Below are 16,847 nucleotides of genomic sequence, written 5' to 3'. Positions count from 1 at the left end.
ACACTACTCTTAAGGATGATGAAATTCCTTCACTAGATCTCCTAAACCTACCAACTCACTCGACTATATGGACATAGCCAAGCCCTAACCCGTAACCAAACCCTAATCCAATCATGTCAACTCACACAAGAGATGAATCTGCACATATTTCCAGACTCGACCACAATCCTTCAGCTATAAAACAAGGTGAGCAGCCAAAAATTGATCACTCATTGACTCAGCCTCCAAAGAAGAAATTTACAAGTCCGCCACATGTTGACTCGAGGATAGGAAATCCCAATTCAACTCCAATGCGAGTTCCATCATCTGAATTGGGACCCACGACTAAGGTAGGTGAACCTTTTGTTGGTAAACTCATTAACACTTCCTCTCTTCATGATATAGTTGAACCTTCCACATGTAAATTCATTGATACATCCTCTCTTCATGATACTTCTACTGATCTTTATCCTTCCTATTGCTTTGAGAAAAAGAACTCAAAGTCGTACACAACACCCTATTTCACATTTTATTTCCTATGACAAACTCTCTCTCCAGCATAAAACCTTTCTCATTAGTCTCAATTCTATCGATATCCTGAGAAGTGTGCAATTGAAAGATAGGAATTAGCCAAGCCATGAAAGAAGAAATGAATGCTCTAGAGAAAAATAAAACATGGGATATTGTCACAAGACCAAAGGGAGCAGTCTCACTAGGGTATAAATGGGTGTATACTTTAAAAGTATAAGGCTGATAGATCACTAGGTACAAGGCAAGATCAATGGCCAAAGGATATACTCAGAAGTATGGGATTAACTACCTAGAAACCTTTGCCCTTGTGATAAAAAATGAATACAATCTGTGTTTTGATATCCTTGGTTACCTATTTTGGTTGGAGTTTACCACAATTTGATTAAAAAAAATGCCTTTTTACATAGAGACCTTGAGGAAGTGGTGTACATGGAACACCACCTGGGTTCAATCAAAATATTGAACAAAATCAAGTGTGTCGATTAAAAAAGGCTCTTTATGGCTTAAAGCAAACTCCAAGGGTGTGGTTTGAGAGATTTGCACGAGCAATGAAGAAGATGGAGTACAAACAAAGCTGAGGGGATCATACCATGTTTATTAAGCACTTATATAAAGGAGAGGTTATTGCACTTTTGGTGTATGTGGATCACATTATAGTGACAGGAAATGACATGGCTAAGAAAAGTTGTTTAAAGGATAAATTGGCTAGGGAATTTGAAATCAAGGATCTTGGAATATTAAAATACTTCCTAGGGATAGAGGTAGCTTATTCTAAGGAAGGCATCTTCTTATCTCAGAGAAAGTATGTGTTAGATTTGTTGAAAGAAACTGAAACTCTAGGAGCAAAAGCTACAAGTATTCCAATCGACCAAAATCATAGGTTGGCTAAGAAACGTGGTGGAAGATCAGAGGTTGGTAGACAGGTTGATCTACCTATCACACATAAGGCTGAATATAGCCTTTGTTGTTAGTACAGACAGCCAGTTTATGCGTGATCCAAGAGAAGAGCATATGCAAGCTATTCAAAAGATCCTTCACTATCTAAAATCAACCCTAGGAAGAGGTATTTTGTTTCGAACTGGCCAAAACTTGTCCTTAACAACCTACACTAATGTAGATTATGCAAGGTCACTATCTGATAAAAGATCCACCCCAGGCTATTGCACCTTTATAGGAAATAATTTGGTAATGTGGAGAAGTAAAAAGCAAAATGTCGTAGCAAGGTCATGTGTCAAAGTAGAATTCAAGATAATGGCATTGGATATTTATGAATTACTGTGGCTTCAAATCATCTTAGATGATTTGAGAATTAAACGAAGATATATTGTGATAATAAATCTACCATTAGCATTACACATAATCTGATACAACATAACCAAACAAAACATATGGAGATAAACAAACACTGCATCAAAGAGAAGATAGAAGCAGGGCTAATTAGCATACCGTATGTACCATCTGAAGAACAGATTATGGACGTTTTAACTAAAAGACTTCCCATATGTAAATTTCAAGAACTAACAAGCAAGCTAGGAATGCGTGATATTCATTCAACAACTTCAGGGGGAGTGTTAGAAATCCTTAGAATGTCTCTATGTTTAAATGTGAATATTGATTCCTTTGATCCCTTCCTTTTATTCAGGATTGAATTATTCCTTCCTTTTATCCAGGATCTGATTTTGATCCTTTCCTTCTATTTAGGAATTGATTTCCCTGTTAGCTGTTAGCTGTCTTTTCCATCTAGGGATCAGCCCTGCATATATTTATCAGAATTCTCTATGTGTACAATACATAAGAATTATCATATTTTTTCTCATTCTACAATAACAAACCTGACATCTCCTGAAATTGTACACTCTTTTGGAATTTGATTGATGCCACCGCCTGGATCTGCAAGAATTTTGATGAAAAGTTGAATAAGAGTAAGTTTAGTATGAACTTGAAAATTGTTACTTCTCCATTAGTTGACACCAAAGAACTATCAATCTAGTCATAATAGTGACATGGCGTGGCTTCACAAAAAGTTGATAATTGTTACTTGGAAATATAACACTTCGACTTCCACCATGACATGGCTTCATTCTTTTTTTCTTTTTTTTTTTTGTGTGTGTGTGTGTGTGTGGGGGGGGGGGGGGGGGGGGGGGGGCTGCTAGAAGGGATCAGGATCCAAATATGGCAAGGACTTTAAAAAAGGCAAGCAAGTCATCAGGCTGCCAGCATTACAAGGTATGGGAAGACAAATGTAAGCAAAACTATTCCACATGCAGAGATAATATTTTCATGGTTTCTGCCCATGATCTCAAATCACAATGGAGGAATCTTTTACCCCACTCAAACATGAACATTTCCAAAAATTATTACAAGTTTACAATCATATGCATATCTAAGAGAATTTTTTTATTCATTTTCATGTGAATAGTCCATGTTTATTATTTGTATGAAAATTAGAACTGAAATGTAGATTCAATAGATATAAATGGCAACAAAGTGAGAACAAAAGCTCTTACATATGACTTCTGATTAACAAGAAAATTGCCAGAGATGAGGACTCAAAGACATAAAAAGCATAAAGTTCTGAAAATGTAGTCCACGCAACATTAATGTTCCCCACTGCCTTATTTTCAGTAAGGGAACTTTTATCACTACAAAATCATAGTAGGAAGTAGGAATCCAGATTTGCCCCCGCACATCAAAGTGATAGACAAAATTTAATATGTATCCAAAACTGAAACAAGCCAAAAACAATCAAAAGGCTTGATTAATTTGTATAGAAACGTATGAGAAATTTATACATAATACACCCTAACTTTTCTCTTATAAATTATGAGAGAATTTAGGTTCTTTATCCCCTGAAAACTAGGGGGCCTATCTCCTAACTTTTAGAAGTAAATTTAACTTTAACTTTTAAACACTTAGAATTATCCATCTATTTTTGACAACACGTGCCTCCTTCCTTTATCTTCAGCCACGTTTCTACCTTTCTAACTTCTAATCATCCAACACTCCCCCTCAAGTTAGAGAATAGATACAAATCATTCCCAACTTGCCAACCAATGATTCAAACTCCGGTCTGGCCATAGCTTTTGTGAACACATCAGCAACCTGATTTGTGGTAAGAATATAGGATAAGCTGATCCTTCCTTCCTCAATATCCCTCTTTATAAAACTTCTATCTATTCTCATATGTTTCATCCGGTCATGTTAAACCCGATTCTTCACAATACTAAAAGCTAATTTGCTATCACTATATACATTTATTGGTTGAGATAAAGGTATCATCAAATCTTCCATTATCCTCTCTAACCATATCACCTCGCACATTCCTTGAGCTATGGCTCAGGATTCAGCTTTAGCACTGCTGCGAGCAACCACTAATTGCTTCTTACTCCTCCATGTAACCACATTTCCCCACAGCTTGGTGCAATAACCAGATGTTAACCTATTGTCCTCATGTGATCTAGCCCAATCTGCATCCACAAACCCTTCAATTCCCCTTTCATTAGTTTTCTGGAACGTTAGACCTTGGTCAAGTGTCCCTTTCAGATATCTTAGAACATGAAACATAGCATTCATATGTTTTTTAGTAGGAGAATGTCACGGCCTGCCTCCTGGAGCCTCCACTAGCATTGAGGATCCGTTAGAGAATCATCAATAGGATGATATAAAACAATTCCCACCAAGCACTTAGCAAAAGGAACAACAACCCACGACCTTTCACAGACAAACGATTACACAAATTAGGTTCCTACGCAACCACATACATCATATGACAACCCAAAACTATATAACACCTATCGTTCACAAAGACAGAAGTTTATCAACCTGACAAAACAAAAACTACCCCAGGACCCTATCTTCAGGAGAGCTCTATACACAATCCTATGATCCGAAAGACATGTCCCACCACCACTGAGCGAACCCGCCAACTTAGGTGTCCCCCTTACCTAGAATGATGGAAAGTAAGGGTGAGTCACAAGATTCAACAAGTATATACAAGAAACAAAGGCTAGTAAGGCTTTGGGAGAATAACCCAATACAAACCGTACACCCCGTGCCCAAGACACATACATCCATAGCATGAATCACATGACAGAGAATAACCGCATAAAAAGACATGCACATAATGGTCCTTGGGGCCCACATAGATGACACCGGCATCCAAGTCCCTAACAAACCTATCACTGCCATGAACTGGCAAGCATAAATACTCTGCTCCAGCCCTGAATCCCAAGCTTCCCCAAGTCGGCCCTTCTGCTAGTGAATCATGTACGCAGAACCTCATATCAAATCAAGTCTTCTCTCGGGCCCTTCCCGAGCTAATCTAAAATCAAGTCTTCTCTAGGGCTTCCCCCAAGCTAGTCTAAAAACCAAGCTAAAGCTCCCCTGGGTCGATACTCCCAGCACGATCCTCTCATCCAATATAAAAGTAATAATAATAATCGTGCGCAATAGAACCATGCAATGCACAAATAAGAATGCAATGGCATAGTAAGCATAAAAGTGATACAAGACCCCCATAAACTAGGCATCAAGCCATGCTTCGCCCACATAAGAATACACATTCAATGCAGTGCTCGTGCACCTAATCATTCTAAAATGCACGTGCCCAAGCATTCACGGAATATGGCCCCCCATTGATGCAATTCTCAAATCCCAACACACACTGTCAACATATGACCGCAAATAAATAAATATTAAATTCACATATGAGAGACCCAAGACCCACAACTGCCATACAACCATCCATCTGGAACCTAACCCAACCAGGTGCGGCATCATTCCCAAGGAAATGGGGTGATACAAAGCCCCGTGACGGTCAAAAATAAATATCACCAAGGGTCTTTTACTTAACTTAAACCACCGTTAACAACTTGCCAACGACTCACAAGTTTAATATTCGGGACCGAATCAGGGTAAGGAAGGAAATAAAATACGCAAGACGACGAGGACTTACGTAAAGATTAACGAGCAAGCAAAGCGGGCTTAGAACTTGCCTTTAGATAGCTGATTCTCATCTTTCCCACACTCCCGCTGCAAAATAATATGTTTACAAAGAATAGTGAGACTACAGCCCAAAATAATTAAATCTTACTATGTAAAATTTATAATTTAATCGTATCGAGTTTCTAGTAATTTTTCCCCACTTACCTGACTATCTTAACTTCAAGTTCTATAACTTCTTCCCAATTTCCCCTTCTAGAGTTGTTGCCTGCACCCAACTCCTCCTTCTTTTGCCCACTAATTTTATAGGCTATTGGGGGGAAAAATGAGCTTCTGAAATGGCCGAAATCAACCTTAAATAGAGCAAAAAGGAAGCTGCTTAGCGGCTAAGGCAAAGGGGCGGCCCAACGTGCGCCACGTGGCACCACCCGTGGCTGCTGCGAAGCCTCCCAAAACAACGTCGTTTTAGCGCTTCAAAGGCTGAAAAAAAATCCAGCAAAATTCCCCCCTAGCGCGTGCCCTCGAGCTCGAACCCGCGACCTAACCCCAGCTTCCTCGTGCATGTGCCGCCTACTCTAGCCTCTTCCTCACATATATAACGCACACAATTAATTTTAAAGAGACCTTCCAGCCCATTTTCTGAAATTGCACCTAAACCCCTGGAATTTTTGGAATCTAACACATACCCCCATTTAAAAATTACATTTATACCCCAATTTTACCAAATACTTGCCCATTTCCTCGAAATAATATAAATTAATATTTTCCCTTAAATCCATAACTATTCAGTAATCACCTCAAATACCGGAACTAACAATTATTATTTATTTCCCAAAATTTCGGGATGTTACAGAGAATGCATGTACTGACTAACCACACTTACAACATAGGCAATGTTTGGCCTAGTAAGTGACAAATAAATCAATCTCCCAACTAGCATTTGATACCTCTCTTTTTCTACAAGAGTATTACCTTCATTTTCTTCAAAATTCCAGCCTTTCTCTAAGGAAATACCTGCTGGTTTGCATGCCAACATCCCTGTATCTTTCAATAGATCGAGTGTGTACTTCCTTTGTGAAATGAATAGGCCTTTTCTGCTTCGAGCCACCTCCATTCCTAGAAAATATTTCATGTTTCCTAGGTCTTTAACCTCAAACTCAGCCCTCAATTGTTTCTTCAAGTTGTCAATCTCCTGCATATCATCCCTTGTTACAATAATATCATCAACATAGACAATTAGAATAACTCTTTTTCCATTTTCAATGGATTTCATAAACAAGGTATGGTCAACTTGTCCTTGTTTATACCCTAATCGGCTTAAGAGTAATGTTGAATTTTCTGAACCATGCCCTTGGAGACTGCTTGAAGCTATATAAGGACCTCTTGAGTTTGCACACACTCCCATTGTCAGGTTTTTGTTGAAATCCTGGGGGGATCTTCATATAGATTTTCTCATCCAAATCGCTATTAAGAAAAGCATTTTTAATGTAGAATTGAAATAGAGGCCACTCTAAATTAACAACAAAAGATAATAACACTCTAATAGAATTCAGCTTACCAACAGGAGCAAAAGTCTCCTCATAATCAATCCCATATGTTTGAATAAACCCTTGGGCTACCAATCTTGCTTCATGCCTCTTACCGTCAGCATTATATTTTACTGTAAAAACCCACTTACATCCTACCACCTTCTTGTTTTGGGGCAGTTTCACAACATCCCATGTATTATTCCCCACTAGGGCATTCATTTCCTCCATAACCGCAGCCTTCCACTTAGGATTACTCATGGCACTTTGAATATCCCTTGGAATTTCAGTGTTGTCAATATTTGCAACAAATCCTCTGAATTGAGGAGATAGTTGTGCATAAGTCAAATGGTTAGCAATAGAGTACTTGACACATTATCTTACCCTTTTTCTTAAGAGTAATAGGAATGGCCTAGTCCGTCCCTGGCAGTACTGTTGTCAGTCCTGTCTTCCCTAGTAGCAGTGGTATCATTTGATGGACCAACCTCTGGAATAGATGGCTAACTTTGCTAAGGTTCCTGATGGCCTTTAGGATGTCTAGAATGAACAAGCAAAGGGTTGTTTGGCTCTAAATGTGGAGGATAATGGGGAACAGACACTGCTATGCCAGGTATTTTAGGTTTAGAGGTAATAGGAGTATTAGAATGAGAAGGAATAGGAGGAATAGGATCTACCAGTGTGTTTGTAGGTGTAGAAGATGAAGATGCTCCCCCTTGAGAACATACTAGTGGTGGAGGATCAAGGTGAGGAGAGGAAAGGAAAGCATAGGATCCAAGTTGGGGTTAATAAGCACCTCTTAAGAACTACTGGATTGATAGAATGGTAGGTCCTCATAAAAGGTAACATTAGTAGAGACAAAAAAAATTCTGATTGTAGGGTAATAGCATTTGTACCACTTTTGAGAAGGTGAATACCCAATAAAAATGCATTTTTGGGCCTTGGGATCTAACTTTGTTCATGATAGGCTATTGTTGTGAACATATGCAGTACACCCAAAGACTTTAGGGTTAAGATAAGAGAGATTGGGAGCATGGGGGTATATATCACACAGAATGCTTAGAGGAGTTTGGAACTTCAAGGTTTTAGAGGAAGACGATTGATTAAATAGGCAGTTGTGAGAATAGCCTCCCCCCAATAGGAATGATGAACATTAGAAGTAAATATCATAGCTCGTGCCACTTCAAGGAGATGTCTATTTTTCCCTTCAGCCACCCCATTTTGTTGGGGTGTGTAAATACATGAGTTTTCATGAACTATTTCATGTTCAACCAAGTAGTTAGTGAAATCATTAGAAAAATACTCTCGGTCATTATCAGTCCGAAGGATATGAATAGAAATTTGAAACATATTCAAAATGAATCTATAGAATCTTTTGAAAATGTTGTTCGCTTTTGATTTTTCCTTCATTAGATAGACCCAATAGCAGTGTTCGAAAATTCGACCTAAGCGGCCGCCTAGGCATTGGGCGACCACTGGCCGAGGCGATTTAGGGCTGCTCGGCTGCACTATGCGTCAGGCCCGACTAATCAGGCCACGACAGCGCCTAGTTGGACCAGGTGGCACCTAACCGCCTGGGTCGCGTGCGGCCTGGGCCACCTAGGTTGTGCACGTCCTGGGCCGACCTTATTTCCCCCTCCCTTTCTGTATTTCCCCTTTCCCTTTCTCTCTCTGGTCGTTCATCGCGGCTCCTCTCTCTCTCTCTCTCTCTCTCGCCTTCGATCTCCTCTTGGTCGTTTGCCGCCACCATCGATCTCTTCTCTTAGTCCTGCTCTCTCGTTGCCGCCGACCTCACCTGTTGCTGTTGGTCGTTCTCTCTCGTCGCCACCAATCTCATATGTTGGCTGTCATCTCTCGTCGCCGATCTTGTCTTGCTGCGGTATGTATCCATCATTCCAGCTTCCTCCACCAACGCAAGCTTGCGTTGCTGCTTGTAGCAGCAGCAAGCAACAGTTGTTGATCTATTTCATTAGATGTCTTTGACTCTTTTTAATTAAATTTCAATGTCAATTATTCACTACTCAGGGAAAAAAAAAGAAAACAAGAAGTGAAATGAATGATTCGGATAGGATTGGAAGTACGGGAGCATCGTCCGAGGCCTCCTCAATTCTTAAAAGGAAGTCAAATGATGTCGGATGGGAGTATGGAATGTTAATTGATCCGAAGAATATGGATAAAATTAAATGTAAGTTGTGTGGTAAAATTATGTCTGGAGGTGTTTACAAAGTAAAAGAACACATTGGCCATATTTCTGGAAATGTTTCTGCATGTCCAAAATCTTCTCCAACTGATCAAGCCAAATGTAAGAATGCTATTGCCGAGGTAAAGAATAAGAGGAAAAATAAGAAAAAGGAGGAAGATTTGATGAGATCAACTGTTAATATCTCTGAAATGGTGGAAGGGGATGATGAAGATGAATTGCAAGAGTTAGGCAGCAAAAAAACGTCTCGTACTCTTGGCCTTATGGATAAGTTTGCTAGCTCCATCAGCCCTGAAACTTGTTTGAGTGCGAGAATGACCCAAAGGCAACAAACTATTAGTGAAGCACTATTTAAAGAGAGAACACAGTCTGTTCGTGAATATTGTGTTAGATGGGTGTATGAAACTGGTATACCTTTCAATGCTATTGACAATGATAGCTTCAAATTGTTTGTTGAGGCGGTTGGTCAATTTGGGTCGGGCTTCAAACCTCCCAGTCAATACCAATTGAAGGAACCGCTATTAAAGGGGGAAGTTGACAGAACAAAAGAGTTATTGAAGAAGCATGAAGAAGAGTGGGCACGAAATGAGTGCTCCATTATGACAGATGCTTGGACAGATAGAAAAAGGAGGAGCATCATGAACCTATGTGTTAATTCTAATGCAGGTACTGCTTTCCTTTCTTCCAGAAAGTCTTCAAATGAAGCACATACAAGTGAACTTATCTTTGAGTATGTAGATAAGTGCATTGAGCAAGTTGGGCCACAAAATGTCATCCAAGTAGTAATCAACAATGCTGCCAACAACATGGGAGCGGCAAAATTATTGAAGGTGAAGAGGCCAAATATCTTTTGGACTTCATGTGCTATTCACACCATCAATTTGATGCTCGGAAGTATTGGATAACTGCTGAAGTATAAGAAAGTCATTGATCTGGCTAAGAGTTTCACAATTTTCATTTATGCACACCATAAGACCTTGTCCTTAATGAGGTCATTTACGAAGAAGAGAGATATAGTGAGACCAGGAGTCACTAGATTCGCTTTTGCTTTCTTGACTTTGCAGAGTTTGATGGAGAAAAAGGCCCAACTAAGGGCAATGTTTACCAGCTCTGAATGGGAGTGCAAATGGTCAAAGATTGTTAAAGGGAAAGCAGCCTAAGCTACTATGATGAGCATTGCTTTTTGGAATGGTGTGACTATATGCCTTAAGGTTTTTGCACCTTTGGTGAAGGTGCTTCGAATTGTTGATGCGAATAGAAAGCCTTCTATGGGCTTTTTATGTGGAGATATTAAGCAAGCAAAGGAAGATATTAAGAAGGCCATAAATAATCTTGAAAAGAACTATAAGCCTATTATGGAGATTATTGAAGCAAGGGTGAAAGATAGGCTAGATAGTCCACTACATTTTACAGCTTACCTTTTGAATCCCTACTACTTTTTCAAGGATATGGATATACAACTTGATAATGAAGTGATGGATGGGCTTTTTAACTCTGTGGAGATGTTTTATCATTATGATGGTGAATTGCAAGGCCGTGTTATAAATGTTGAGTCGCCAAAGTATACTTGTAAAGATGGAGCTTTTGGAAAATCATGGGCAACTCAAGGGTGTGCTAAAAATGATGACAATTATAATCTAGGTATAAAATTCCTTTAATCCTTTCTATTGTGTATTAGTGTATAAATTAAATTTGTTTACTTTATATTTGTTTGACCTATGTAGTTACATGGTGGATGACTTATGAAAATCAAACTCCAAACTTGCAACGAATGGCGAGAAAGATTCTCTCGTTAACCACTAGTTCATCTGGTTATAAAAGAAATTGGAGCACTTTTGAAGGGGTTAGTGTATATATGAATTATATTTATTTACTATCAATTAGTTATCCTTATTCAGTTATCATTTATATTGTTATTGCTTTTATTTTATTTATGTAGATACATACGAAAAAAAGAAATAGACTAGACGTGAATAGATTGAACAATCTAGTCTATGTTCAATTTAATGCGAAATTGAAGAACAAGCACAAAAGGGAGAAGGAAATGAATGTTGATGTGCTACTTGCTAGTAATGCACAAAGATGGATCGTTGATGGAGAAGATGATGAAGTTGAGCCTAGTACGGGGCTCACCTGGGAAGTGGTTGGTGAAGCATCGGGAGCAAACGAGATGCTTCAAGCTCGAAGAAGTTCTAGGATGAGAGAGTTTCATGAAGATGATTTTCAATCAGAAGAAGAAGATGAGCAAGAAATCAATGAATTTGATTTTGAGTCCGATGAAGATCGTGTATTGGAAGAATATGGAGAGGAAGAAGACCAATTAGATAGTTAGACTTAGATTCTTCGAATATGGTTTATGTTGTATTATTGCTGCTTCTACCTTCTTGAACTTATAACTTATATAATAGTTTATTTTCTGAATCTTAATTCCATTATTTCACTTGTCTTTTCAACTTTGATTTACCTAAAAATAATATCAAATTACATCAAAAGATTTTTAGAAAAAAAATATATCATTTTTCCTAGTGGCCGCCTAGGCCCAGCCTGGCGCCCGACTAGTGCCTAGCGCGTTTTTGAACACTGCCCAATAAGCTCTAGAGTGGTCATTGATAAATGTTATGAACCATCTAGAGTCGGTGATATTAGGTTGTTTAGAAGGACCCCAAATATCACTATGTATCAGATCGAAGGGTTTTGAAGATTTATAAGATTGAATAGGATGATGAGATCTAGAATGTTTAGCAAGAGTGCATGGTTCACATGAAAAAATGTGCTCTCTATTGATAAAAATTTCAAGATACAAAGATTTAAGATATTAGGGTATTTAGAAAAGTCCCAAATATCACTATGTATCAGATAAAAGGGTTTTGAAGGTTTATAAGATTGAATAAAATGATGAGATCTAGGCTGTTTAGCAAGAGTGCATGGTTCACACGAAAAAAATGTGCTCTTTATTGATAAAAATTTAAAGATACAAAGATTTAAGATAAGGAAAACTAGGATGTCCTAAACGTCTATGCCATAACAAGACTTCAGTATTGGAAGTTACATTTAGAACTGCCTTATTTGTAGGAGAGTTGGGAGGATCCCTTCCAGATAGTAAAGACCGCCCATTGCTTTAGTACTACCAATCATCCTCTCTGATGACTTGATCTTAAAACAAACAATGGGATGAAGAGAAAATTACACTACAATTCATATCCTTAGTTACCCTACTAACTGATAAAAGATTGCATTTTAACCCTGGCACATGTAGGACAAATTTCAGCCTCAATGGTGGTACACACACCGTTCCAAAACCCAAAGCAAGAGAAGTTGTACCATCAGCCATAGAGATGCTAATGGGTAATTTGCAAGAGGTATAGTCAGTCATTAGGGTTTCAGAACTTGCCATATGGTCAGATGCACTCATGTCTACAACCCACACATTCTTAGGAAGCCTTTTTGAAATTGAGGAGTGGAATAAAGTGCTACCTTGCAATGCTATAGATGTTGTGGGCTGAGTAGCAATACCTTAATTGAGTAGCCTATACAAGGCCTGAATTTGTTCCTCAAAAAGATTCAGATTGGTACCAGTTTTAGGTTCTGTAAAAATTTCAACAACATATGTTGTTGATCTTGGTATTTCCTTTCTGATTCTTGGCTTTTAATTAGCTAGTTTTCCATGGATATCCCAGCATATCTCCTTCGTGTGGTTTGGTTTCTTACAATGATCGCACCACAATTTTTCCTTTCCCTGATTTATTGGAAAGATCTCCCCCTGTCTAGCAGTGGCTAGTGCAGAGTTTTGATGGTTTATGATAAGATCAATTTGTTGTAGCATGACTTTACGCCTGCTTTCTTCCTTCTTGGCTTTTGCAAAAACTTCTCTAAGGGCTAGTAAGGGTTTTGAACCCAAAATCCTTCCCCTGACCTCATCCAAATCAGTGTTAAGCCCATATAAGAAATCAAAAATCTGATCCTTTTCTACCATCTTACTGACTTATGACTATCTGTAGGAGATTCCCAACTAATAGTATGAAAAAGGTCCATTTCATGCCACAACTCTACCAAAATATTGAAATATTCAATAACACTTAGATTACTTTGTTTGGTAGATCTTATGGCCGACCTGATTTCAAAGCATTGGGATGAATTTCCCAGGTCCGAGTACATCTCCTGCATTGAATCCCAAATCTCCTTTGTTGTTTTGTAGAAGAGATAAGTCCTGCCAATTCTAAACTCCATAGAGTTTATCGACCATGCAATAATGGTTGAGTTCTTTGCCTCCCATACGCCATAGGTGGCTCCAGTTGTTGGTGGAGTAGGGATAAACCCTATTAAATATCCTACCTTACCCTTCCCATTAATCACCGACATCACCAATTAGAACCTCTCTGAAATTACTCCCATTTACTTATGTTGAGTAATTTGTAGAGGGTGATTATCAATGGGGACTGGGAAAATTTTGCTGAGAAGGAGAAGGGAGGGAGAGTGCTCGAAGAGCTGGTAGCTGAAGCTTCTATTAGGGTAGGATTAGGTTGGGCATCGGCCATGGGTGAAACAAGCAAAGGTTGAAAAACGAACAAAGGCTGGTTATGATTGTAAGGATGGCTCTGGTACCATGAAACAAGCCAAAAACAATCAAAAGGCTTGATTAATTTTTATAAAAACATGTGGGAAATTTATACATAATACACCCTTACTTTTCTCCTATAAATTAGGAGAGAATTTAGGTTTTTTATCCCCTGAAAACTAGGGGACCTATCTCCTAACTTTTAGGAATATATTTAACTTTAACTTTTAAACACTTAGAATTATCCATCTGTTTTCTACAACACACGCCTCCTTCCTTTATCTTCGGCCACATTTCTTCCTTTCTAACTTCAAATCATCCAACAAAAACATTAAATATGGTGCACCTATAGTGCATAAGACTCCCTGTTTTGCAAGGATCAAGGGAGGATTGTTTTTGTACACAACCTGTGACCTTCTAGTCACAAAGGAGCAACCTTACCAATGCTACCAAGGCTTGCCCTCATCCAAAACCTATTTAGTTTTGTTGAAGGGAGAAGATACGAAAATACTTGTTATGTGCCGAAAGGAGATAGGATGATAAGAAGAGTTTGAAAGGTTTTAAAATTAAAGAAAGCTGAGATGATAAAGAAGGGATAAGAAGTTATAGATAAAGTAGTTCATAAAGATAGGATAGAACTATTACTTTAAGTTTAAATGCTATCTTATTTGTTGTACCATATTAAATTTGTATTTTGTAACCCTGTAATCTAGGAGCAAACCAAGGCCTGCTCATGTATAAATACCTCATCTAAGTTCAATACAAGTTGAGAAAACAGTTTGTTTGTTCATCTCCAACTATACCTAAGGTATTCCTACTTAGGCTCTTTGTTTTGTTCAAGTTTAAACAAATGAAGAAAAAGACACGTTTGATTCTTGTTTGACATGTCCAATGACATAGGAAAGTTGTCTAGAGGTTAAACTTACAACTCCATTGAGTTGGCTTCATAGTTGATGGTGTTGCAAATCCATACACTTGCTCTTGATCATGCGGAGGGAAATCTTTGTAAAACTGCAATTGAATCTCTTTAACTGCTTCCATAGCTAACTCTAAAGGATTTATAGCCTGCAGGTATACAGCATCATCGCATCTTTTAGATTATTGGTAGGAATAAACAACTTCATCAACATTAGACAGAATTGAAAGTAATATTTAAGCTTTTTTCTTCATTGTTGAACATTAGGTATATGTGTATTGTGTATATATGTATATGATTGAAGCATGGGAATGCCTTACACAGGCTAACCATTTGGCTCAACTAAGCCATTTGTAGCGATTCCTAGTTTGCAATATTGCCCTTTTATGCATGGAGAACAAATTAGACTTAAGATGGGCCATCCTCTAAGTTATTCCCACCCTACCTGTATCAAGGAAGTCCTCCTCAAACCTGTGGTTGAGTGGGTTGAAAGTACATGAAATCTGGTTGATGTAGTTTCAGTATCATGGTTGTAAAAATTTAAATTAAAAGGAATGATTGAACGTACACATATCATACAGCCAAAAAGTAGCAAAAACTTCTGTTATTTTCTGTTATTTAAAACTAAAACAATAAATTTCCATGGGAATAGAAAAGTCAATCCATTGACACTAATTGTAATAACACAGAAAGGGTTTGGGTTTTCAAAGAGAGATTTCTTGGAAGACAAACATCTACTAGGCTAGTATGTTCACATTTGACAAACTCCTCATTTTCTATTATACAAACATAAGAAATATACAATGGGGTGGATATATTTATTTTTCTCAACTCATCCAAACCCAATCTAACTTAACCATTGAAAAAGAGTAATCAAAGTTTCAAACATAGTTTTATAATATCCTAAATTGATGCAAAATGCCTAGGAGATGAGTTTAGGAAACAGTGGAATAAAGGCTAAACTAACCATGATCAAAATTGAGCCTGTGGGAAAAATGGGTTTGGCACAATCAAGGAATCAAGCTAATGAGCAAGGATTTAAAAGAGAAACTAAGGTGTTTGAAAACCAATTTGATTTCATGCCTGATAGGCTAATATTTGAAGTTATATACTTGTTGAGGCACCAATTTGATTTCATGCTTGATAGGTTATTGTCACGGCTATGGTCCATTTTGCATTTTCATTTTTGTTTGTTTGCTGTATTTCCCTTATTGCATTTCAATTATGTTGTTTGCTGTATTTCCTTTATTGCATTTATATTCCAGCTAATAGTCATATTCTAGCTAACAGATTCTATTAGCTATAGGAGGCCACGTGTAAAGGCCCTAGGAAAAGACAAAACACTCTGTTGCAACCGTTGGGGAGGGAAGGATCCGCTGCATCTATCTCCACCCGGTGTGCCTATATGTACTACTCCCATTTCACGGGAGAAGGGCATGAAAAAGATTGAATACAAAATTACTTTGTTTCTCTTTATCTCTCTCGCATTCTCCCTAACCCTCTATTCTTTCTACCTTCTTACCCGACTCCCACTTTCATTTCCTTTCTCAACCACCGAGCCCTGGTTAGCTCATTGTCACTGTGGTCTAGAATCGTGACAGTTATTCACATATGATGTTTATAGATTTAGAAAAAAAAAAATTGATAAGAGTTCCTAAGGATGTCTTTTTGAGGGTTTTAGAGAAGGAAGGGATCCAAATTTGCTTACATACAAGTTATGTGTCATGGAGTAGAAACATGTGGAGGAGATATTGAGGCATTTCCAACTACAATTGGATTACATCATGGATCTGCATTAAGCCCTTACCTCTTTGCCCTTTTATGAACTTAATAAATATATCCAGGCAAAGGTGTCCTGCTATATGCTTTTTGACGATGACATTGTATGGTGGATGGGACAAAAGAGGAGTGAATACTACTAAGCTCGAGATATGGAGAAACACTTTAAAATCTAGATGTTTTAAGTTAACTAGATTAAAAACTGGATATATGGATGCAACTGTCACGACTCTAGGGGTGAATCAGTAAATGGTCGTTAATAACTACTCGTATGTGCCGTTAGTTGCTAACTAGATGGGAGTTAAGTGGTTAGGGAATTAGCTTACTGTTTTGGCTGTTATGTTAGTTAGTTGTTATATTGTTAGAATGTTGTTATAGTTGTTGGAGGCTCTATAAAAGACCTACAGCAGTATGAGGAAGACG

The 16,847-nt window shown here is 38.1% G+C and overlaps 1 protein-coding gene across 1 annotated transcript in view; it reads right to left on the bottom strand.

The window, feature by feature from the left end:
- The window catches only part of LOC127813143 (acetylornithine deacetylase), a 45,054-nt gene that overhangs the window by 12,526 nt on the left and 15,681 nt on the right, over positions 1–16,847 (bottom strand). Inside the window, exons 4-5 of the mRNA XM_052353940.1 lie at positions 14,656–14,794; positions 2,343–2,400 (exon numbers count right to left, since the gene is read on the bottom strand). Of these exons, the coding sequence (XP_052209900.1) occupies positions 2,343–2,400; positions 14,656–14,794 (197 nt within the window). The remainder of the gene's footprint in view (positions 1–2,342; positions 2,401–14,655; positions 14,795–16,847) is intronic.

Source organism: Diospyros lotus, chromosome 11 (genome assembly GCF_014633365.1).
Source record: "Diospyros lotus cultivar Yz01 chromosome 11, ASM1463336v1, whole genome shotgun sequence".
Taxonomy (NCBI): Eukaryota; Viridiplantae; Streptophyta; class Magnoliopsida; order Ericales; family Ebenaceae; genus Diospyros; species Diospyros lotus.
This window is presented reverse-complemented; position numbering and strand designations above follow the sequence as displayed.